Below are 24,440 nucleotides of genomic sequence, written 5' to 3' on the forward strand. Positions count from 1 at the left end.
AAAAAAAAAAACGGCTTTAAGTTTCTGTCACTCCCAGTTTGTAGATTTGTGATCAACACAATTTTCACAGATTGGAATCCCTCTCCGCTTGATCCCGATCGATGGGAACCGGCTCCGTCCGAAGTCATCCCACAACTCCATGTTGCTAGGCGGGTTGGGCCTGAATACACTGTTAACTAGCAGTAAAAGCACCACGTGTCAGCTGGGATGGAAGGGAGACCTATTTGTTTTTTTTTTTTGTTCCCTGAAACTTGCTTCATGACAGAACGGTTGAGTGTTGATGTTGTCAGGCACCTCTGCAGAAAACAGGCCAGAGGACAAGGATGGGGCTTTATTTTATTCTTTTCCTTGCTGAATATGTGTATTGTGCAGGGGGGGGAGAAGAAGTGCAGACTCCTGAAACTGGTGATGAATACGTCCTGTTAAATATTGTTTGACACACGACTGTAGGTCCAGCGAGGATGGGAAAAATGGAGAAAAACAAAACAAGGCTTATCATGGTTTCCACATATCCTTCACTTTCACATACAGCAACATACGGATCCTTTATGATTGGTTATGCAAAAGAAAAACTGCTGCTGCAGACGTCAAGTGAGAGACAGTCAAGAGGCGATCCTCTATTCTCCAGTATAGAAAAATAAACAATCCTCAAGCAAAATATCCCTTATAATTGCACTGGCCTTTCCGGCCTGTCACTACTCTTACAACCTAAGGGTTGTCCATAGAGACACCGAGTGCCTTTGTCAGAAAACAGTAAAGAATGAGTACATCATCAGGCCTTATGAGTCATGATGAAAGCTGACTTTGGAATAAACAGGTTGGCTAAAATCATTTCATGGTCTTACGTGCATCAGCTCAGCATGCTATCGGATGTTAAACTACTTTGGCTGAGAATGAGAAGGGTGACGTGTTAATACCCAGATCCATCCAGTATTGCAGAGGGCCACGAGAGGACTCACAAATCATGTTTGCACTGAGTTAAACGAGAGTTGATGGAATGAGTCCCAAAGGCTGGAATGAGTCCGGTCTGGACGGGCCAGGTCCGGTCCACATTCCACCGCGGTGTGCTTTCACTATAGAAAATGTCCCTCGGGGTCCCTAGTGCAGACTCAGCGCAGGTGATCAAGTAAAGGCAGCTCTGTGGATTCCTCTCTGGGGGTGGGGGGGTCCCCTGACGACAGCAGGGTTGGATCCATCGTCTGAGTGGCTCCCAGAGGATCTTGTGTAGGACTGGCCTCTTGTAGGGGTGCAGGAGGAGCAGGCTAGGGGGATAAAAACCATGTTGATACCAGAAAATCAGCACTGCTACTGCAAAAAAAACACTTAGAGCTTGTCAGAAATTGATTTCGGTAAACATTTTGGTATTTATCTGCACTGACCAACAGACAAAGACAAGCCCACCTTCTGTTACTTATCAATAGTCAACAAAATAAAAGTATGCTTAAAAAAAAAAGCAGAATAGAATCTCAACAGCTGGATTTAGAGAAACATATTTTCTTATTTAAAAAAAAAAGAAAAAAAGTACAAACTGTGGTGGTTACATTTATTTTAATCAATTAACTAATTATTGTAGTTCTACATTCCAGAGAGGTTTCCTTTTGCCTGTTGTAAGGCTGGGTTTTCTTTATTGGACACGAGACAAAAACAGGGATTTGGCACAACAGCATGGTCTGTGAATGAATTCGCTGACACCAGGCAGACCATATTTATTGGATTTTTCTTGATCCAAGGATTTGGGGGGAAAAAAAGAGTCTGATGATATGTGAAAGCTTTTTACGATATTTAAGGTTAAAATGTGACATGAGCTTGGATTGACGGTGATCTTAGAGATACAGTTGCACTGACCCTAAACATCACTCTTGGATTAACCCCTTTAACAGGTGGATGTTTTAAAATGAAGGACACGACCCTGACTAGTTACATGTGTGTAAACAGTAAACAAGCTGCTGGTCTCCTTACCTGTGTGCGTATTGTCTGTACTGTTCCTCCTTCCCCCTCCACGGCAGCTGGTCCATTAAAGCCCTTCCTGCCTGAAAAACTCCACTTGCCAAAGTGGCTCTCATAGTGTAGTGTGCTGCCCTGGCCGAGGCCAGCCCGCTGGCCCCCTCTGTGCCCAGAGTTCTCCAGGAGACTTGCTGGGCAGAAGCGCTCTGGGCCTGGCACCGGTGGAGGAGCCACCGAGCTGCTGAAGGAGAGCTGGGAACTGGACAGCTGCTGGCCCAGGAGCCCCTGGATAGAGGATGTACGCTGAAGGGATGTGAGCAGGCCTGCCTCCATCCTGCCCTCTGATTGGCTGAGCAGAGCTAATGGAAGAGGCTGAGGGTGGTGAGGCCAGCTCTGGGTTGGACCTACAGGGTTATCTGTACCTAAAATGCAACGAAAGAAAAAACAACAAAGAACAATTTATTCATTACCTCATCAAAAGGTCTAAACACCAAACACTCAGCTTGTATTACAGCCATGCAAAGGTCGCAAAACTTAAACTGTTTCAAAGCAAAGTACATTATCTCAGTGTCTAATTGGCTGAACTTTGCAACTGCTATTGATGTTACAACATCAACAGTTTAGTGGTGTTACAGATCTCTAATAACACTGTTACTGTATTAGTTTAGGACAACAGTTCATGACTCACAAGTTAATTAGAGCATGATACTAAAGATAAATGATAAAAGAGTTAGAGCCTGTCAAGAGTGTGTAGAGGAACAGAAAGCTGTTTGTCAGTGTGTATAGACAACACACTTATACAGACTAACATGTTGATTTTCAAAGTCATCCACACCCAACAGCAGAAACCATCTTGGATCAGAAACAGAGGTTATCACCTCCTCCATAAACAACCTCCTGTTAACTGGGGCTGACCCAAATTCTTCAAAGCTTCAAGCATTGCCATGGTAATCAACATCCAAATCAGCATTCGAATGCTTCAGGTATTGCTCTTATGATTATGCATTACCACAAAAATCCCAAGCAGCCCATGCAATATTAAAAGTCTTCATTATGCAAGAACATTAATTATTATTAGATATTCTCTGACAAGGACCTTTAATCCTAATGTGTTAATGCTTTTATCGGACTCTACCAACACTGACACTCGAACAGTTGTGTGCAAAGTTACTCCTGCAAGATGCTGGAAAAAGTCAAACATCTGGATACAGTCCTTGGTTTGGAATAATGTCACAATTTGCAAAGACGAGCCCTAAAAAGTTGAGTCTTTGGAAAATGGCTTGAAAACTGTAAGTCACACCTTAGCTGTCTTGCAGTGGTTAACTATTAGAGGATAACTGTCATTGAAGCTTCAACGCCCTTAAGATGGTATTTGGGCAGCCCTACTGTTAAAATGTGACCACATTTCTACACTTAAATCACACGATGCTAACTAAACTATCTCCGTGCCGACTGAGGTCTTACCCATGGAGGGCTGGACAGTGGTGATGTGTGGCTGGGGGAGGCTGGAGGCTGGTGTACTCTGGGTGGTGTGAACGGCCGGGTTGGTGGAGATGGAGGTGGAGCCGCCTCCACAGTCTGAGTCCTCGATGTTTCCTCCGCTGTTACAGCCAGCACCGCACCCTTTCTGTAACCTGCAGGGAGACACGCATCACAGCTAAGATTATTGTCCCTGGAAGACTTGTGTGCACATTTACTGCATTAAAAGGAAAGAGCACGTACCTGTCCCAACTACTGATGAGCCAGGTGTAAATGTTGTGTGGGCTGACTGGCCCTCCCCACACCGACCGGAGCTGGCTGTGCCCCCCAGCGTACGAGGTTGTGAGGGGGGACACGTAGATGGGGTATCCAATGGGCTGGTCGCAGGAGGAGTTAATCATATTCCTCAGGGCCTGCTTGGCGTTTTGAATGCTTCCACGCTCTGGGTTACGGTTGCGCAGGAAAACCAGCTCCTGCTGTTGCCCGGCCCACAGCCCACGCACACACTCTCTGTTCACCTGTAGGGGGCAGCATCACGACACGTCAGGAGCGGAATGCAGATGAGGGCAAGTAGAATATAAAAATACTAGGGGTGGGACTTAAATGTGTAATTAACGCATAAATAACGCATTAAAGTCCCACCCCTAATATACTTAAAGCTTTAATTACGATGCATTAATTACAACAAAAACAATGCATTAAAAAAATTAAGGCATTTAATCGCAGTTTGCATCCAGACAACACACAACGTTTGTGCCCGATTTCATGGTCCACCGATCACAGTGATGAACAAGATGCGTTAGCGCTACGCTAACAACAACAAACATGGAGGAATCCAATGAGAGTGCATTGCTTGGACTGATGGAGGCCAAGTTTCATTTTAAAAAACTGCCTGATGGAAGCCTTGACAAGACAAGAGCGTGGTGTTGTGCAACTTGTGCAAAAAAGAATTTGCATCCCACCAAAGCACATCAAGCTGACGGGATCACCTGAATGCAAAGCATGTTGCAGCGAGCACAGAAACCGCCGGAGCTTTTAGCGCTAGCAGTTCTGGACAGCGCTGATTTTTTTTTTAACGCGTTATTTTTGTTGTAATTAATTAATTGTAATTACCGCATTAAAGTCCCGCCCCTAAAAAATATATACAGAATATATAAAAACAATGCTGAAATAACCAGTAAACAAACTAGAGAAAGAGACAACAACACACAAAAGAAAAAAAACACAAACAAAAACAAAGGGAGATGTTACCTTGATGACTCTAAAGCTCAGGAACCTCTTGTTAAGCATGATGATCTTGTACTCATCACTACCGTCGTCCATAATGTGGCGCAGTGCTAGCAGCGAAGGCATGTTTGCTAGAATAGCGCTGCGCCACACGGGATCTCCCTCATGTGATATCAACATCTTCTCTTCATTGGCAGTGATGGCGTCGTACAGAACCATAGGATCCTCATACTCATCTGGAGACGTGAAGTGGTCCTGGAAGAAGCAGTGATTTTAGAATTGGTGACACTTCAGTGACAAAAACAGTCTATTTATTGTAACCTTTGGGCTACTTTTTCTTCTTTTGTAAGTCATGCTACCTGATGCAGTTTGAGGGACATCCGCACTCCCGGTGCCACGACGCGATTCAGCAGGTCCATATCTGCAAACACCCATTCATCCCTGGGAGACGTGATGCGGAAATCTCCCTTGAAGAGTGCATGGAGGCCATAGAGAAACGGCTCCAAGCTGTCAAATGAATAAACAACAGTGAGTCTTGCATATTGTTAGCATACAGCATAAGGGTGGCAATAGCAGAGATAGACAAGACAGTGTGGCCTGGTGGTCTTACCTGGCAGACATGCTGTGGGAAGCTGTGCCCAAGGCTCTTCTTCCCAGGATGCACAGACCGAAACAGAGGTTGACAAGTGGAGAATCTCTTTCACAAGTCACCGGCTACAACACAAGAGTGAAGTTTAAAAAAAAAACACATTATACAATATTCTACATTTAGTGCAATTTTCCATTTCCCTTTCTTAGAATTATCTTTAGTTTTGCAAATAGTGACATATCTGTTGAGCTGAAAAAGCTATCAGATACATCAAACCAACAGTTCTAGCCTTTATTTAGAAAAGGTTAATCACCAGATAAAACCAGATGAAAAACCAGAACCTCATTATTTCTGTACTCAGTTTCTCTCAACACTGCTTTTCTCGCATTTCCATTTTTTTGTACTCAGTTTCAAAAGGCTCAAACTGATCTGTTTTGCATGGTAATGCTGCATGTGGCTCGACTGTTTACATGTCAATTTGGACAAATAAGAGCAGAATGCATTTGGTTATAGTTCAGCCAATGATGAGAATACAGAGAAAAAAAAAAAAGACAACAGAAACGACCCCGACCCACGTGTGATTGTAGTGTAAATGTTATGGAGAGTCTAACCGTTTGACGCCTGCTGTTGCAGTACTGAATCCAGTCCAGGTAAACCATGCAGAATGAGGAGGGGGTAATGCCGGAGGCCCTGTGATCATAGTCCTCATCGATGTTCAAGTTGAAGGTGGGGTCACTGTCTACGTAGTTAGGTCCCAGACAAGGCCGTAGAGCCTCCTGAATTGTCTCATTAGTCAGCCACTCTTCCAGCTTAGAAGATCGACTCACATAGTAGATGATGCTCTGTTGGAGGGAACGATCCAAACAAATTAATCAGACAGCAAGTGTCTAAAAACAAACTCAAAGGTACAATTTCAGTTATTTCTATAAATCTCAGTTATTTTCTATATATTCCAACAGGCTGACTGCAAATAGATGGATGCCAAGTGTGCTGATATTTTACATTGCATTTGTAGCTTCAAAATAATAATATAAAAAAATACAGTTCATTCTTGGTATTACTTGTCATATGCTAGCTATAGCAGAAGTGCCACGAAAGAGTCTTCATTGAAGATGCAAGAAATATGATCTAAGAACAAAGAGCAATAAAGAACTCCCCTGATCAACGGCTTACCTTGACATAGTATGTGATGAGGATCTTACGAAGGTCAAATACTTGTAACATGGAGGCTGCATTGTTGTCGCTGATGCTGTAGCCTTCTAGTACGTACTTGGTGGCAGCCACCTCCCAGGCCAGCCAGCGCTGTCCAAAGGCAGCATTAAAAGACAACATGTGGGGCAGATGACCTGGTTCACAGCAGCAGCAGCCCTCGTCCTCCTCCACTCCTTCTGTGATCGCCTCCACCTCCCTCTGCTGACAGTAGGTGCCTGGACAGACGTGAAACATATGAGGATCAGCAGCTCGAGCAAAGACTTCCAAACGGGTGAGACTTCTTTTTGTGAATTATTCATTTGACACATATTAGGAAAAGTAGAATAACAATTTACGAGTAAATACTTTATAACTTTCCCTGTATGGATAAAAATAACTAATTAGATGATAACTCAGATTTTGTAATTTTACTTTATAAAGCCTTGTTTTGTCAAGTGACACCCTCTCAAGAAAGTGACGCACAACTTCTTTCTTCGTCCTGAGCAACCTTAAAATAAACCTGCGGCCATGAAGCTGATGTTTTAAAGAATAAAAATATACTTTAAGAACTGACATAAAAAGTGGTATTTAATATCCAAAATATGAAGTTAATTTTAAAGCGAGACTTTTTAAGCAGCTTGACCCTGTCAGCTGCCACTTTTAACATGAATACTATTGACTGAGCTCCGGCGCCTGATCTCTATAAATAGATGCTATTCTGTGGCAACACTTGACAGATGCCTCCTTAGCAAACACCTGCTAAACAACTAAAACTGCACTCAGCCTGCAAAATTCCAAACATCGTCAGACCCGTCAACCCCTGCTGCTGACCTCTGAACTCTAAACCCCTCAGCTGGAATGTGACCAGGCCGTTGCCGATCTCGATGATGTGCACCAGAGCGTTGAGGTAGTCTGACGCGAGGATGAAGCAGTCGCCTGTGCTGTAGTTTCCCCAGCGACCGAGCAGCAGGTCTCCACAAAGGCTGTGCTGCAGAGAGCGTGTCAGGTGCTCATAGAAAATCGAATTCAAATTGTTGTCATCAGCACCTTGAGGAAAAGAAAAACAAAACAAAAGCAGAGCGTCACCATAGATACAAAACAAAAATAAATAGGAGTCAAATAGAGATGATTAGATCGTGAAAGAACAACGTGGCACACCTGGGTTGCGGTCTAATTGAGTGGCAAGTCTGGTGTTTGAATGATCGACCCGCTTGGTGCTGCAAATGTGAGAAAGTAGGATTAGCATTAAATAGAAAAGCTTTATAGTTTTGGGCTTTATGAGCTGTTGTTTTCCACTTAGGTAAATTTATCAAACACATACTTGTAGTCGCGCTCCCAGAATTTTACAGGTCTGGTGTATGAGGTGACAAACACAGCGCTGCCTAGGACAGGATTGAGAGGCGTAGAAAAGATGGCAGAAAAGATGGCCTGGACAAAAAGCACAGCAGAGTCTGAAGTAACAAGAGTTAAGGATATATCACGAACAAAGCAGCAATGTCTTTCATACTATCAAAATACAAAACGCAGTACGAATTAGCCCCATTTGTATAACAATGAAATTTAAAACAACAACCCTGCGGTAAAAAATTGTTTTAATGTTCAGATGTTAAAGCTACATTGTATGGATGTTGTCTGAGATTGTATTAAACCTAAAGGCAAGAACTTATGCATTCCTGCTGTCACAAAATCAAACACAGTGAAGGATACGGGGCACAGCAAAGGGCTGAGCAAAAGCGTGAAAGGCTGAGCCCCAGGTAATCTGCCAGGGGGCGATGTAAGTCAACACAAAGCGCAGCTTGTACAGCAGGTCCCACATCTGAAAATTCAAAAGATGACTCAAAGTGACACCAAAAACAACAATAACAACAAAAAAACCCCTCTTGCTAACAGTACTTATACTACACAACGCAACAGAGATTAACATACAGCTGTTCTCTGAGAGTTTCGAGAGTTTAAATGAATTATTTGTGGTCAAAATTCAAAAGCTGATATGGTGCGTGTTCTAACCTTGCTGAAGAGGATGGACATGAAGTAGTAGTCGATTAAGAAGGTCTCCGAGAAGTGTGGATAGTCAAAGTGGAAGAAGAGCGTGGTGAAGCACAGCGTGACGTACTGCTGTGACGGTGTACAGAAGGACGAACGCAGCAACTTCATGCCTGCTACTGAGATGAAGAGAGCTCGGCTGCTGGGGAGGGAGGTTGAGAAAAACACAGAGAGAAGGAGGAAATCAGTGACATGCTGACATACACAGCTAAAACCATAGAGAAACAAAAGAAATGAGATCTCCAAACACAGATGCAGGCGGCTCTCCGCATGTGCTACAGTTTAACCTCTCAGCAGTGTGCGGACACCAACATCCACAATTTTCGAACATGCAAAACAAGTTTCTCATTAACAACAACTAAGGTCTGTATCCAGCAAATGCAGCTCTTAAAACCAAAGATATATTATAGCTATAAATATATGAAAACACTAAACTGGAAGTCCTGTGGTTGTTCACTGAAACCCCCGTTCTATTTGAATGGAACCTCAGGGTGTCATGTGTCACACCTTCTAAAAAGTCACCAAAAATACAAAAAAAATGTACTTGCATAAAACAGCATTTGCACTTGAATATATGCCATTACAATGGCCAATTAAATAATGCACAATAATTATTTTTTCATGATGTTTACATGAGAATTTCCCAAAGATTAAATAGATGACTGTAAAATGAGAAAATAAGTGCATTAATCTTCACAGGAGTCTATTCAGACTGGAAAAAAAGGAAACAACTGAAGGAATATTCAGGCTCCAGACTTACATTTTACTTGTAGCACCAGTTTGAGAAGCTATTTGGTTGCACCTCCTACCTTGTCACAGGCAAATCATATGACTTGCTGAACATTTTCTTATCAAAAGACTACAATTTACTAATGTTCCCTGAACACCTCACATTGCAGGCTGTGGTAGATGCTGCAAGGTCGCTGTGGTGTGCTCAGACAGGTGTGTGACCGAAATTACTTAAACAGGGCCTTCTAATTTCAGATTTGTCTAGTGATATTTCTCTACAAATGCTGTATTCTGTATTCATCTAGGTGCACTCTGCTTTTCACTAGAGGACCGCATTTTTAAGCATAAATACCGCAGTACACCGAAGTTATAAAAGTACTACTTTCCACCACAGTGGTCAACACAGTAGCTGCCTGCAGTTACAGCGACACTAATGCAGCCTAATGATCATCATGCACTAGCACCAATGAGACCACTTCAAATTTTAATTGGCACTCCCTCAAAAAAAGGTCGTGGAGCCCTGATATAGTTTATGTACCTTGTGCTACTGACCACAATGTGGAGAAAGCAGCACACCTGGGGGAGGTTCAGCATGTCTTAATTTTGTGTTGCACAGTTACCAACAGACATAGCTGGAAAAAAAAACATGTCCCCAGAGAGGGTAATGCAGGGATGTGAAATAGTAATAAACAGAATGAGGTAAGGCTTACTAGATGTCCAGCTCTTTATGGTTCTGGCCCACTGTTCGCGCTTCAGTCGTCAGGGAGTTAAGCACCACAGCTGGGTAGATAAAATATTTCTCCACACACTGAAGCCACGCGTACAGCTTCTCAAACCACATCAACTGAGCAGCATCTGGGGAGAACAGAAAGCACAAGTTTCTTACACAACTGTTGAGAAAACTCCACAGTCCAAGCTCTCGGGTTCCGTCTAAAGCTGTATAATAAATCTGGAAGAATTAAAAAAAAAAAAAAAACTTTTAAAAGATGTTTATGCAGTGGTTGGTATGAAGTTAGATTTGAGATATCCTGAACTGCTACGGTGAGACAAGTAAGGGATCTACTCAAGATGATGCCTGGAAGGAAGATGTGCAGGAGGAGAGGGATTATTTTCCACTGTTGAATACCTCTTGAGATAAAATAAGCTTTCTGGTGTCTCCTTAAGTTTTAATACAGCTACTTAAGCACTAGTGTTTATTTATTAATTCTGCATCTATCAGTAATGATAAAAACATGCAGCAGTTTAAAAGGTATAAAAATAATTTCACAGTTCAGTGCTGCACTCCAAAGCTCCACAAGAGATGTTTGGGGTTAAGCATTTTTCTCAAGAGCACTTCATCTGGAGCTCTCATAGTTTTTCATTTGCTCTGTGCAGCTCTTCCTAGTAGGCAGACTTACAATGCTCCCGTTGTTCATACAGATGTTTAGTTTATTCTTTTAAACTATTTTCACATGCCATTTTTCTTTGCATGCGAGTGAAAACAAATGAGAGATCACACACTCACCTCGGACCTCAAACTGACTGTACTCTTTGGAGCGGAGCACTGGGTGAGCCAGGCAGAACCACGGCAGCTGTTTTCGGAGCTGAGGCAGAAGATAGTGTGTAATGAAGCCTACAACTCCAGCCAGGATGTACAAGACAAAGCTGAGAGCAGGCTGTGGGTCAAGAGCAAAAAGAGGAAAATTAGCATTTAAAGTCTGCACACTTGCAACAAAAATAATATCGGAAGAACGAGATCAGAAACAGTGCTTCGACTGACTTGGAGAGCGATGAAAACCGTGCTGGCACTGATGGCAAAGGTAATCACAGCCATGAGGGGACACATGACGAGGTCTGAATGAAGAATCTCCTTCTACAAAGAGACGGAGAGAGTTTGACTTTAAAACTTGAGATCATTATGAGATCAAAACTGTAACTGTTCTGCTGGAGTCAGCGCAGGCTTATGAGCAGCAAACTTTACCACAGAGTTACGCAGCTTCTCCGGGAGAGGGTCCTTGATCTCGACAGGGGGTTCCTCTGGTGTTCGGTTCTCCAGTTCTGGGAATAATTTAGACCGCACCAGTGACCTGATGTAAGGGGCAAAAAGCATACAATGAGGAATGATAAGAAATACACCAGAAAACTCAGATGTGACATCAAAGTCTTGACAGGCTGTTGTGAAAGCAGCATGTCAGCAGCAGCGGTGTCTGTCGTCCATCAACGTCACTCTTGTGTGTGTAGGTCACTTGTGTTTTGGCAGGCTTGGAACCAATCACAAATTCGCTGTAGTCATCTACGTAAATTGGAAGAATATAAACTTAAAGCCTAAAAATATACATAAAGCGTGGGTAAAACTGTTCCGACAGATGGGCGACTGAAAAATTTGGCTGAATTGCTTTCTCTGTAGGCAAGCCACGAGGCATTTCTTCAAACGCTATGGGGAAAAAAAAATCATTAGATCTCACACCGAATGTCAGACTTTTAATCAGACTTTTTTTGTTGTTGTTTGTAAATTGTGCAAAAATCAACTGCATTTCATGTTTTGACTTCCTAAACTCCTTCTGGTGTCATAGCTATATATAATTTTTCACTGTTCATCTATTATTGATGTAAAAACAAGATATATTAATAGAATATGAGGTCATTATTGACAATTAAAAGCAGAAAATACTGACCACAGGATGGTAGGATCGCTGCTTTGGCGGCTGAGGTGGTAGGATAAGGCCAGGAGGAGGCCACAAAACACAGAGAACAGTACTGGCACATGAGCATCCCCCCACGGTGCCTAATGCAAAATAAACATATTAAAATATACATGTTAAACAGTTGACTGTTCACAGTAATTCCTGCTGTGGGAGTGAAATTCCTGTTGAAACTCCTCTACTTTCAGGTACAGTGTCTCTGTTTCACTCACGTTTATAGCACCGAGGCAAAATCCATACAGCAGAGCAGCCACCAACACGCTGCGTATGAGACTGAACAGAGATGAGAGGGGGCTGGTAGTGGCTGAGGACAGAGAAGAGAGAGTTCAGGCTACTTTCTCAACCAGAAAGATGCAAAGTAAAGGGACAGAAATGCATAACCCACAGACCACAGTCAGTTTTGCTTTTTCTTCTTCTTTTTTTTTTTTTTTACATTTCCCTGAGCACATTACAGCAAATGTTACACACACGGTTTTGGATGCCACTGTTTGTTTACATTCTAGTTTCCAAAAGTCTGCCCTTGGCACCTCTTTACCGATGTTGTCATAGCTATGATTGGTCATCAGCAACATGTCACGCCACTCTGCCAAGTCACAGCAATGATTTCTGACTCTAGAACTGTGTAAAAAGTGACCATCTTATCAGACATATAATAATATATCTGACTGGAGCAATAAACACAAGCGTGGTTTTAGGCAATCATGTGATGTTTCTAAACTGGCTGTCATAAGATGCTGTGACACTTCCTGAAAAGGTCTTACTTCATTATCCTGCCTGTGTAGTCATATGCTTACCAGTTCCACCAAAGATGTGCATGTCAATCTGCTCCAGCAGACACATCACAAAAGTATTGACCTGAGGTAGCAACCCAAACAGGAAAATGACCGGGAAACACAAGGCAAACACTGTTGGAAAAAGAGAGAATAAATATTTTAAAACATTTGCTTAAAAAAATGCCAAAAGAAAGTTTACAACCACTAATGCACCCCATGAATACTGTAGTGGTTTTAGAACCATCTGTAGCTATTTATGACTATTCTTTCACCAATCTAACATTACATAGATACTTCTAAGGAGTGTTAATCTCCTGCGACCAGGACATCCACTACAAAGCTGATTTAAAAAGTCATGAATAAAAACTAACCAATGAGCATGTCCCTGACACACAGCAGGAAGTGTGCAGAGAAGAAGGTGACACCATAGAGGGAGAACGGCTGCAGGCTTCCAGAGCGACCGGACAGGTCAAAGATCCAGATCATCACACAGCACAAGCAGAAGTAGACTGGTCGACTGTACACAATGATCCAGTTATGGCCCTGTTAAATGACAGACATAAAGACAGTCACAGTTACACCACGATAACAAAGTGAATTGGCTTTTTTTTTCTTAATTTTAGAATATAAAGCTGAAATTAGAACTCACATGCATGGGAGAGGCTGCATCTGGTTGTACACTCTAAAAGGAAAGAGGCAAGAAGTAAGTAAATTTGACTTACATTGCGAAAAAACAGAAGCAACATGGAAACAAGAAATGCCTCAAGAAAACAATTTGATGATCCTATATTATATCCATTATCATAACCCAAAAACCTAAAAAACGCATGGAAAAGATACCTTTAATTGTTTAAAGATAAGCTGACGCTGTTTGTGTAAATTCTGAATATTAAGCCCAAATTTTTTCGCAGATTGACGGACACGTCTGCAATTGCGGCCTGCTGTCTTACAGTTTGAGCAGTTCTGCTCTCAGATTTCCCACAAGACTGCTGTCAAGAGATCTGTTTTAACTGTCGTGAGTTGGAATAGTATTGGAGTGGCATTTTACATTGTGTGACTACTGTTGTCTTGACAGTGAGGCTGTGATACAAATAAAACCAAATTTCACAGACAAATAGACCATACTGTCCCTCTGACATCTTCACAGCCATCTTTGTATCTTTTGTTACTGCAGTCAATGCAAAGTAGAACTACACAACGTAACACTGCCTGATTCTTTTACGGCTGTCTTTCAAAACCAAATAGGGCTTTCTGTGTTTAGTTAAAGCTTCAAATCAATGTTTTGAATGGTCAATCAAACTGTCTTGTGCGAGCACAGCAGCCGTACGTTTTGGTCATAAAAGGCGTTTAAAATATGCAGCAAGAACAGTCTCTGTCCATGATATATAAATATACCCAGAGGTACGATACCTTCAGTAAGGAGTACTGGCAGCTGGCAATGACCAGACAGAACTGGAAGACCCAGATGTCCCTGAAAAATCCCTGGAGCAGCAGTAGGAACCCCAGGAAGGCCACCAGACTGGCCAGCACCACAGCGAACACGTTCTCTCCCACACGGCGGTTCCTGGCAACAGAACGTAGAGACTGATCAGTATTTGAACAACATTCTTGTTATGATCGTTTGATAATATGATTGTCTTGTTGCCTTCATTATTCAGTAAATATGTAATTTGATCAAGATAATTAACTAATCTGAAACCTACTGAGACATGTAATATGTTTTGAACAGACCTTGATTAATAAAAGCCATTACACTATTGGGCAACATGGCAATAAAGGGACTCGGTGCTGATATTAATTAGTAAAACAGTGGTGCTGCACTGTTTTACTCTACTGTGGAACCATCAAGCTACATCCAAACCAGCGCTGAAATGCATCTTGTAGAATAACCATTATTATGCCTGTTGTTTCTGTTGGGACTCTCTTTCAGTTAAGTTTTTATAAAATCTACCTTCATGTTAAAGCTTCCTTTTCTACATAACAAGAACTGACCAGGAAAAAAGAATGATTGTTTTCATCATTCTCTCTATTGCAGCTATTTTATTTTTTTTTTTTTAAATTTAGCATTACAGAACAGACAGAAACTAAAGGATGGAATGATGAAAACCCAATGAATACACCAACACCTTATTTATTACATATTATTAAATGAGGGGATAACGAAGTACAAAACTCTTTGCAATGACCTGGGGAGCAAGGAGATAAACAGATTTTTTTCTCTCTGCCTAACAGTTTGCCTTACCGGTCCAACAAGGCCAGAAGAGCCAGTCGATCATAACGAACCCTCAGCCACTTCCCAGGTAGCACCCAAAAGCGATAGTACTGTTTGGGTTTGGCTTTCTCCTCAATCATCAGAGTGTTTTCCTGGGACTCCTGCAGCGACTCGTGATCCAGATCAAACTAAAGAAAAGTTGAAAAATGAACAATTAATTCAGAAGTAGGAACTATAAGGACGGTCTCTGATTGCTAGCTCTAAGGGACAGGGAGTCCTGCCGTATTTCCATGACATTCTACCTCGAATAATCTCACACAAACATCATACACTGCTAACCTCGGGCATTTCCAGAGGCACCCTGCGCACCTGCATGCCCTGTAAAACCACTGGTCTGGGCTGGAGCATGGACAGAACTGGTGCTCCTTCCTGGACCTCAGTGGAGGTGAAGCTTGAGGACTGGGACTGTCTCTCTCTTTCCCTGAAAGTGCAAAATTTTATGACCTTATTGTGGCGGTTCATCATGTTCTATAACAGCAAATCAACTTCTGCAGCCTTGAGAAAATGAAATTTGGCAACAGAAACTTTCTAACTTACTGAACTGGGTCCTCATAACCACCTCCAGCAGGTCCAAAGGTGTACGACCTCTTCACTCCTGTAACAAAACAACAACAACAAAAAGTCAAATACTCTGTACTGGAAATAATCTGCAAATAAACCTCATGATATATATTTACACATTGCATAAACTCAACACACAACAAGACAACCACAAACATATGAGAAAGTGGTATTATGGATCAAAAAACAAACAAAAGAAAATCTTAAAGATAGCCTGGATCTGTCTAAACATGTCTCCGTTGATTGTCTGACAACCACGAGTGGCAGGTTAAAACATCGGTGGTATCGATCTCATCATTTAAACCTCAATACTAAATCTAATATCCCAAAATGTTGAACTACTCCTTTATACCCGCTGACTCACCACTCTCGTCATAAAAATAGTGCACTGCCCCCTCTGATGTATCGTCAAAGGTGGAGGCCTCATGGATGCCACTACGGGGCAGCAGGAGGGACGAGGCAAACTGTAAGGCTGAGGGAAGTGTGCGGGTGCGTGAATGAGAGGAGGTCCGAGCTCGCTGGAGGTCCTGGAGGCTACAGGCAAAAACAAAACAAAATTGAATGAAAAAATGTAACATTGGCTTTAAAATGCCTACACTCAGGCCTGCTGTCGTTGTGTAGTTTTAATTGAACAATGCTTTAACAATTACTCAAAACATTGCTGAGAACTTGTTACAACATGAGCTTATAAAATAATATAACAGTAAATTGGATTCCTAATTCTTGCATCCATCACAGCATCAACATGCTGATGTTTTTTTTTTTTAACTACAGCAGACTTGGTAGCGATTGCAGCAAATCAAGGAAGAGTTGAAGCAAGGCATCAGCTAGAACCCCCACACGTCCGCTTAGTCAGCTTACCTCGGCGGGGATCCCATGGTTGACGGGGGCGGTGTAGGGTTGCTCCCAGCATTGTGTCTCCTACGTATGGCCTGGGTCCTCTTTACATTGCTGACTGATTCATGTTTGCCTGCATCCTCTGGAGCCATGGCTGCAGAAGGGTTATCGGTTACATCAACGGTTTACATTACAGGGTCAGTGTAGACAATACGAGGCATCATTTGCATCAAAAATGGACACAGATATGCAACATTAGCTCATTGCTGGATTTTTATTTAGAATGCATATTGCCGCTAGCTATGTAAAACAAACACTGACAAATAAGCAGCCCGAATCGCTAATTGCTAAGACATGTAATTTTGTGCCCCAAACTGAATAAAGCTTAACTGTTAATCAGACCCTGTTTCTTCTAAAGCTTTTCAGGCATGGCAACCCCCGCTGAGTCCATGTTAGCAGCAAGAATAAGGTTTAATGATGCATCGATGTTGAGGGTCAACTACAATGTAATAAGCTACAATACTGATTAGCTCAAATAATAAGAGGTTTAGCAAAGGCATCTCTACCATAACACGCTGCAGCAACACATCACATTAATGTATAATGTTGATCAGCACAGTTTAAAAATAGACAATTTAAATGCCTCAAAATGGATTGGTGTTTGAAATGCAACGGATGTGATTGAATTAAATGTAGTCTTTTTTGATGCACTTTGGAGCATTTTGATTAAAAAACAAACAAAAAAAATGTTTGTTTCTATCAGCTAATACATACCAAATACTGTCAAATGTATAATTTTAGACACGTTTATTCATGGCTATTTCTGTCCTTGAAAGAAAGCTGCAATTTCAATTTCGTGCTGGCTGCCTATTTCAGTGTATTTCAGGACTTAATTATGTGAGGATTTCATTGATTGATTTCTTAGAAAGCATTGAATGACTTCAGACTCCTTAAGCGTACTCCATGTTGGACATTTCTTCTGGGGTTGGGTAACATTTGAACATACTTTGGTCTGCTTATTTTTTTAACAATACTTTGTCTTGTGTTACACTGAAAATTTGTTCTACTCTGATCTGTTCTGCTGTTCTTTTATATCTCGTATGGGCATGTCTTAGTTACATAATACTAAATTAATAAGGCAAATTTGAGGGATGCTGCTCACAAGTGGTCAAAGTTCACAGATTTGCTTCATTGTGCTTTCAGTACGTTATAGGCGTACAAAGACTGACGTAGTCCAATGAGATCAAAGCCAGTGTTGCCCAGAGCAATGCAATCTTCTGGTACAATCTACCATCATAGTAAAAGGCGTGGTTTCAGGCGAAAAGTGACCTAGACTGTGCTGGAGATAGGGCAAAACTTGAGATGATTTGTGTTTCTCCTGCGTCTGACTAGTGGTGAAATCAAGACAATTGAGAAAAACAACTGTGTTTCTCTTGTTGGATTACATACAGAGCTGTGTGAATGCTGTGTTTCAACAAAGCAAAGTTTACTATCCAACACCAGTCTTATGGAACACAACACCCACATTTAGCTGAAGACAGCACAACCCTCAAGCTAGTCAACATTTCATTTATACAGTGAGACATTAATATGGCCTCGAGTCTACGACGACAAGCTGCCTAATTAAATAACTCCAAGGCGACAGTTAACAGGACCTCTGCCACCCCAGACGTGTCCTGATGATACAGGAAATGTTTGCGTCCGTTGCCAAGACCTTACAAAAATATGACTAATATCTGAAGTAGCAAGGCAGCTCTTTTTTCCTCATCCTGAAATCTGTTTCCCCATTCATTTTGTGGATCGTCAACTTCAAGGCTGACTCACAAATGTGGATTTTAGCACCCGCGCCGCTCTGAGGTCAGTAAACGAGATGTTTGCTTTTACATTCATGACCTCGATTAACCTTAAAGAGACTGACTACGGCTCACGCTCTCTCAAAAACTAAGCTTGTTTAGAGTCAAGGTCTGAGTCATGCCCTAAATTTCACACAGGATTCTTACAAGTCTGCAATATTTACGCCTTCAGTAAAATTGCATCTTTCCTTAGTTGCCACAACTCGAATTCCTTGTAATTTCCCAAATGAAAATTGAACTTATTTCCACAATACTTTCATGCAATGCCGGGTTTTACTAAATATAAGATTACCAATGTTTTATTTAATAAGCAATAATTATAATCACTCCACAAGGCCGCGTTAGAGTCTTGGATGTAATTCTCAGAGACAGAACTAAAAGCTTAAGTGAGCAATGGTAAAGCATATTTGAAAATCTATGCAATGAGAGAGACTGCAAAAATATGTGGCCTTCCATCTTAGGTCTCAGATTGTTTATAGACTAAATAAAGTGAAAGTTAATGCTTTTCAGTTGTGGTCAATAAATTATTTAAAGTATGAATTTTTTATCTGCTGACACCTTACAACTTGACTTCAGGGGTTCCCCAGGCAGGTTACTTTTCTTAATTAGCTGGATATTCCAAAATATATTAAAAACAGTGCTCCATCACATGAAGTGGGTATCTCTGAAACACACATGCTATTGCATTCATTATGTCAACTCACCTCCTCCCACAGCTCCCTCTTCAACGAGCTCTCCTGCCCTCCAACCCATCTGGTTGCCAGTCCAGGAGCCTCCAAGAGAATCCAGCCGATGATGATGAGTTCCTGGGAAGCCATCAGTATGTATAGTGCGGGCTTCCAGATCAGACTTGGAGATGGTGAGTGTGCGAGGTGCAGGGGTGGAGGTGGAGGGCATTGTAAGCAGAGTAGAGGGCAGAGCCGCTGCGTTGCTCTGGCCTCCACCTGCCCCATCCATACTTAGCACTCTTGCATGAGTCTTAGCACTAGCTGTGCTGGAAGAGCGCTGAGCAGCACGAGAATGCGAGGGGCCAGCAGTTTCAGGTAAATCCCCTTCCCTTGGAGTGGGCAGTTGAGCAGCAGGGGGGAGAGGGGATGTAATGCCAGTGTTAGCAAGGTCTGGGGAGTAGCAGGAGGTAGAGGAACTTGAGTCGTCATCATCGTCGTCGTCGTCATCATCTGAGCTGTACCGGCGCTGAGAGCCCAGACTAGAGCCAGCACTCATGTCACTGCCATCGTCCTCGTCGCTGGAATCCTCAAACAAACTTTCACTGTAAGCCTTGGCGCCAAGTCGGTTGCGCACTGGGATGTAATCTCTATGTTGTCTATGATTGTGGTGACGCCTGTAAGAGCCACAGTCAAAACTACTGCTGCCTGCCCCTGCTCGCCTTCTTGGAGCTTTCCTACGGCCTGGCCTGTGCCCCATGCTACTGCCACTGGCCCGCAGCAGCTTTAAGTCTTTGGGGCGCACAACCTGCTGAGCTTGCAGAGCAGGCTGGTCAGACAGTAAGAATGGGGTAGAAGATATGGGCAAAGCAGGCTCAGAACACACTAGACCCAGGGCCAGCCCTGAGGGCACTGAAGTGGCTTGCCGAGGTGGGGGTAGAGGAGGAACTGGGACATTTCTGTCTAAATCACAAACCTCGGAGCGGCCACTACTTGAAGGGGAAGAGTTCTGAAGAGGAGGGGGCTGTGCAATATCAGAGGGTACAGAGGGCAAATCCTCTCCTTCAACAAGTGTCCTGTCTAGCCCCTGGCTCAGGGAGAACTCTTTGGAAGGGGAGCGCAGCAGCACACTGTCCGACAAATTGTCAGTATCACTGCCACCCTGTCCTTCTAGATCCTCTGCGGGCCTGTGGATGGTAGAACCTATCGCTGGTGCTGAGGCAGACGCCTGTCCATCTGAAGGCCGTGGCTGGCTGAACGAAGGACTTTCCAGCTGAGTGGAATCCGTTTTTTCACTGCGGTAACTGCTAACAGTACTTAGTGTCTCACGGTCTGTGGTAGCTCCACCTGCACTGAAACAACTGTCCGTGGATCCAGCAGCTAGTGCTACCCCACTGCGGCTGCCTGGGTGCTCAGTCCCAGGCGCAAATGCCACAGGGTCAAGGCCTAAACCCAGGAGATTTTCACTCAGCTCCTCACTTAAACTGCTCTTTATAAGGGGGCTAAGGGGAGTATCCCCCAGGCTCTCAGATTCCGCAGAGGGGCCAAGGGGAGAATAAGCCCCCAACCCATTGTCCTCCGGACTCTGTTGAGACAATTGCTCTGGTAACTCCTCCACTTCCTGCAACTGTTCTTTCTCGCCTCCATCTTCTTGACTTGAGGGTGAAGGTGGGATAGACAAGCAGTCTCTAGTTTCTCCAAATCCAGCTGACACTCCAGATACTTCCATGAGACCTGGGAATTCACCACCGAGGGCAGCAGCAATGCAGGACTGGACCACGCTAGGAGCCCCTGTACAGTAAGAGATATCACAATCAGACTGAAATGCACTTTGAACAGCTCTGACACCATTCACTGTTCTGAATTCTACTTCTCAGAACACAAAGCAATTTGTTTCATTTTTTTTCCTGTGTAAATTAGGATTCCATGTAATGCTTGCAGCCTGACTTGTTTTTACACAGGCAGAAATAAATGGTGCTCAGTGTGTATGACGGTCATTTCAGATTGCCGAAAATTACCCGACTTACTAATGGCATCCTGGGAACTCTGACGTAGGATCTCACGGTGAGCTGACGTAACAATCACATTATTGCTTCCTTGTTCCCGCATTAACTCTTTGATATCTGTAACATTTTGAAGAAAGACGTCACTCAAAATGCAAAACATGCTAAATTTAAATGTAGAAGATTATAGACCACAGTTTAATATATATATATATCTAAAATTCAAATATTTACCCTTAGTGCCCCCTGAATCCTCCAGCTGGGGCAAGAACTCCTAAAGAATAAAGACAAAAATACACAGTGCATTAAAATCAATATCAATATATATGAATAACACCATGGCAACACTGGGATCGAATGAAAATTTGTGCCCTGGAGGTTGGAGGAAAATTCGGACGGTATTCTAAAATTCTGTTTCCAACATTATTGATGCAGTGAGGTACACTGTTTACATTCTCTAACAAGTACAACTGAAGACATTATTAAGGGAGGAGGGTGAAGACTGCATGCCACTATCAAAAACAGAAATCCTCACCGACACCTGGTTCAACCCAAAGAGAGAGTGTTGGGAGCTGCAGCGCACTGGGGGTGTTGAGTTGACCTTCCGGAACACAGTCATCTCTACACCAACATGGCTATCTCTGTGAAGAAGTTTCAAATAGAAGAATTTTGAAAGGATTCAGCATTTCACATCACCGTGACAGCTGAACTTCTCTTTAAAAAAAAGCACTTAAAACACTCTTTCTTACCTGTGCTGATTCCCGTCATGAGCACCTGAACCTTCATCTCCTTCCTCTGTCCTTGGTGCTTCGGCTGTGAGTGAGGCCTGCTTCTTCTCAACAATCTCCCCAAGGTCGAACATAGCATGGAGCCGGTAGTTCACCACCTTTATGGCTGTGAAAAAGACGGCCACCACAGCAGAGTACACGCCTGCCACCACCAAGCTTGGAGGAAGAGCCTGAGAGGGAGTTAAAAGATAGTGAGACTACAAAAGGGACAAAAATCGTCACTTTCAAGAATGAGTGTTTTGAATCTTTGGATGAGGGTAGCTGATCTATAAAAGAACTTCTTTCTGAAGATCGCAAAAATGAGGTGCTTGCTACATATAAACGTCTAAACACTGGACTACTGTGTTAACCAATGCAATTTTTAAAGCTGAAGATAGATTTTTTTATAAGAAGGATCTTAATCACACTGGTTCAGACAGATTATAAACAAGTCCCCATCTTCCCATCTTGTTTCAAATGCTAGAAGGCAAAAGTTGTTACATGATGTTATAAAGTTTTAGTGTCTCATAAGTCTTACATCACTATAAAACTATATACGAGGTAATTTTGTGAAGGTGTGTCTAAGGACACAGGGTGTGGACTGTTGTAAGGACTGTAAAGCCCCCTTTAGGTAAATCTGTGGTTTGCGATGTTGGGCTACATAAATAAAACTCAGTTGACTTGATATGTGTAAATAACCTGCGAAGCTGTCATGTCTGGTAAATAAAAACAATTCTGCTGGATAACCTCTGAAAATTAGTCTAAAAGGACATATGCTGGAAAAATGTGCTTACCATGTACAGTAGAAAGGGGAAGGCCAGGAGGAATATCCAAAGGTAGAGGTGGAAGCAGTTGGAGAATGTGCTCTGATGAGGGTCCACATACCAGCCTCCTGTGAGCGAAGCCCACACACCCTGCCGCAATATCTGAAGAGCTTGAGAACCCATCTCCACATGCAGGTTCAACCAAAAGCTGAAACGCTTCCTCCAAGGCTGTAGCTCAAAAAACTGTGTAGCAGTTTGAGCCACGGTATTTTGTGTCTACGATGGCACTTCCATTGGGGATGGCAGGGTGACCAAGACTGTTTCATCAAGGACAATAGTTCTGTGTCTTGGATATATATATTCTAGTTGAAGTCAAGAGTCCTTGCATATTCTTGTGCCAGGATGTGCTCCCTCCGTGCACCACCGTCGCTACACTCTAGCCTAATCCTTGTTGGGTAATCAGGAGAGTGACTTTTTGGCACATTGGTAACCCACTGAATGTATGAAAAAACATTCATCTGCAAGAAAGATTAAAATTAGTCAGTTTCTGTACATGAGTCAACATTACATTCAGTGGAAAAAATGATTGCTATGCAATAACCCAAACTTGAAAATACACTGATAATCACTACACAAGTTTAATATACTTAGTTGTTATAGCAGAAATCTGTAAGCTATCCACATGAACATTTCAGTTGTGAAGACAAGGATCTTAAAGCATCTTTCCATAATACTTTACTTCAACTTCCACATTATGGTTATGAAGGAATAAAGTTTCCTATGTCTTCTAGCTGGCCTTGGTTTCATTAATTTAATCACAAAACAAACAGTAATTATCTTGAAGATCAGCTGCAATATATGAGCTGTTAAACATTACTTAATCACCACAAGTGAAAATGAGAAATTCAGAAACTGAAACTGGCATGCACCACAATGATTAAAATAACATTTGCCAGGAGATGTCTTCCAACCAAACCCAAGCAACTGGGAAGCTACACTAAATAGCTGATATATTTTTCAGATATGAGACAGTGTGACAGAGCTTAAAAGCCTCTATTTCCATGTCCAGGCCATTAGTGTGCCACCTAGATTAAGTTTTTTGACTGACATTAGCAAGCTAACAGACAATTTTAGCCTAGCTTTCGAATGTCTCTGTGCATTTCTGATCGGTAATATTCGACGTGTTCAAGCGTCACTGCCTTTAACGACCTTAGTTTATATGAAAACCCAATCGATAGGAGAGGTAGACTACTCGAAACATGCTGACAAACATTAAATATCAATAAATTGCCTGACGCTAGTAACCGGCTAATGCTAGGCCGCATATATCAGCATTTTAACATGGGTAATGTCTCTATCGTTAGCTGTGTAAATGTAACGTCGCCTTCAAACAAAACAGCTTAACCTTTGCTCGGTAGGTGAATGCCATTAACCGTTGTTAGCTCAGGTTAGCTTGACAGATTTAATAATTGTGCTCACAGTGAAATGTTTTCCGATTTGGGATCCCAGCATAGCTTACAGTTAGCATTAGCTGTGCAGCTTGCCTCATATCCTCCTTCCGCATCCAGTCCTTGCAAAATCTCAGAGCTTTCCTTCTCGGGATGCTAGCGAGGAAGGCTGTTCAAAAACTGTAGCTTCACTTTTTGTTGGCGTTGGCTAACTTATCATTGTTTTCTGAAACTCCTTCATCCTCTTTGGCATTAAAGGGTGACAGACACACAGCGGGAGCGGAGGTCCCCTCTCATGATGAACGGCAGTTGTTTGTTGGCATAAACGGAGCCTGTGTTCAAATGTTTCAGCGGGGCTAGCTCACTGGGCAGCTAGCTGTAGCTAACAACTAGTTGACACACGCACGCACGCATGCACGCACGGACGGACGCACACGGCGATCAAGCGAAAGAGAGAGAGATTCCCATAGCGCTGATTGGCTGCCTACACTGACGTCAGAGGGAGGGTATATTTTTTCTATTATTTGAAAATTATCAAAATATCACAATCACGTATGGTTTAACAGAAAATGCAATTTAGAATATACAGTGAATAGCAAAGCTGTTGGATACAA

General features: G+C 42.5%; 1 protein-coding gene across 1 annotated transcript; it reads right to left on the bottom strand.

Annotated features, from left to right (window-relative positions):
* Window positions 1–6: 6 nt before the first annotated feature.
* LOC103356780 (pecanex 3) lies at window positions 7–24,198 on the bottom strand. Its single transcript, XM_008281065.1, has 36 exons — window positions 23,858–24,198; window positions 22,409–22,896; window positions 21,597–21,805; window positions 21,383–21,488; window positions 21,082–21,121; window positions 20,872–20,967; window positions 18,884–20,635; window positions 16,351–16,480; window positions 15,854–16,023; window positions 15,466–15,523; window positions 15,208–15,349; window positions 14,899–15,056; window positions 14,067–14,220; window positions 13,306–13,338; window positions 13,028–13,199; window positions 12,678–12,788; window positions 12,096–12,187; window positions 11,857–11,966; window positions 11,163–11,268; window positions 10,962–11,054; window positions 10,707–10,857; window positions 9,913–10,057; window positions 8,438–8,615; window positions 8,138–8,246; window positions 7,752–7,881; window positions 7,589–7,647; window positions 7,262–7,477; window positions 6,413–6,666; window positions 5,851–6,081; window positions 5,261–5,364; window positions 5,010–5,157; window positions 4,675–4,905; window positions 3,667–3,941; window positions 3,409–3,578; window positions 1,960–2,366; window positions 7–1,262 (listed from the first exon to the last, which is right to left on the bottom strand). The coding sequence occupies exons 2-36, from the start codon at window positions 22,559–22,561 to the stop codon at window positions 1,110–1,112; spliced, it is 6,846 nt and encodes a 2,281-aa protein (XP_008279287.1). The 5' UTR covers window positions 22,562–22,896; window positions 23,858–24,198; the 3' UTR covers window positions 7–1,109.
* Between the last annotated feature and the right edge of the window lie 242 nt (window positions 24,199–24,440).

The sequence above is a fragment of the Stegastes partitus genome, unplaced genomic scaffold (assembly GCF_000690725.1).
Source record: "Stegastes partitus isolate 25-593 unplaced genomic scaffold, Stegastes_partitus-1.0.2 Scaffold221, whole genome shotgun sequence".
In the NCBI taxonomy this organism is placed as follows: domain Eukaryota; kingdom Metazoa; phylum Chordata; class Actinopteri; family Pomacentridae; genus Stegastes; species Stegastes partitus.

Coding starts and splice junctions, on each gene's coding strand:
- LOC103356780 (XM_008281065.1), bottom strand. CDS start 22,561: ATGGGTTCTCAAGCTCTTCAGATATTGCGGCAGGGTGTGTGGGCTTCG. Junction 15,057..15,207: donor TGCCTCTGGAAATGCCCGAG/GTTAGCAGTGTA, acceptor ACTTTTCTTTAG/TTTGATCTGGATCACGAGTC. Junction 14,221..14,898: donor CTTCTGGCCTTGTTGGACCG/GTAAGGCAAACT, acceptor TTCTGTTGCCAG/GAACCGCCGTGTGGGAGAGA.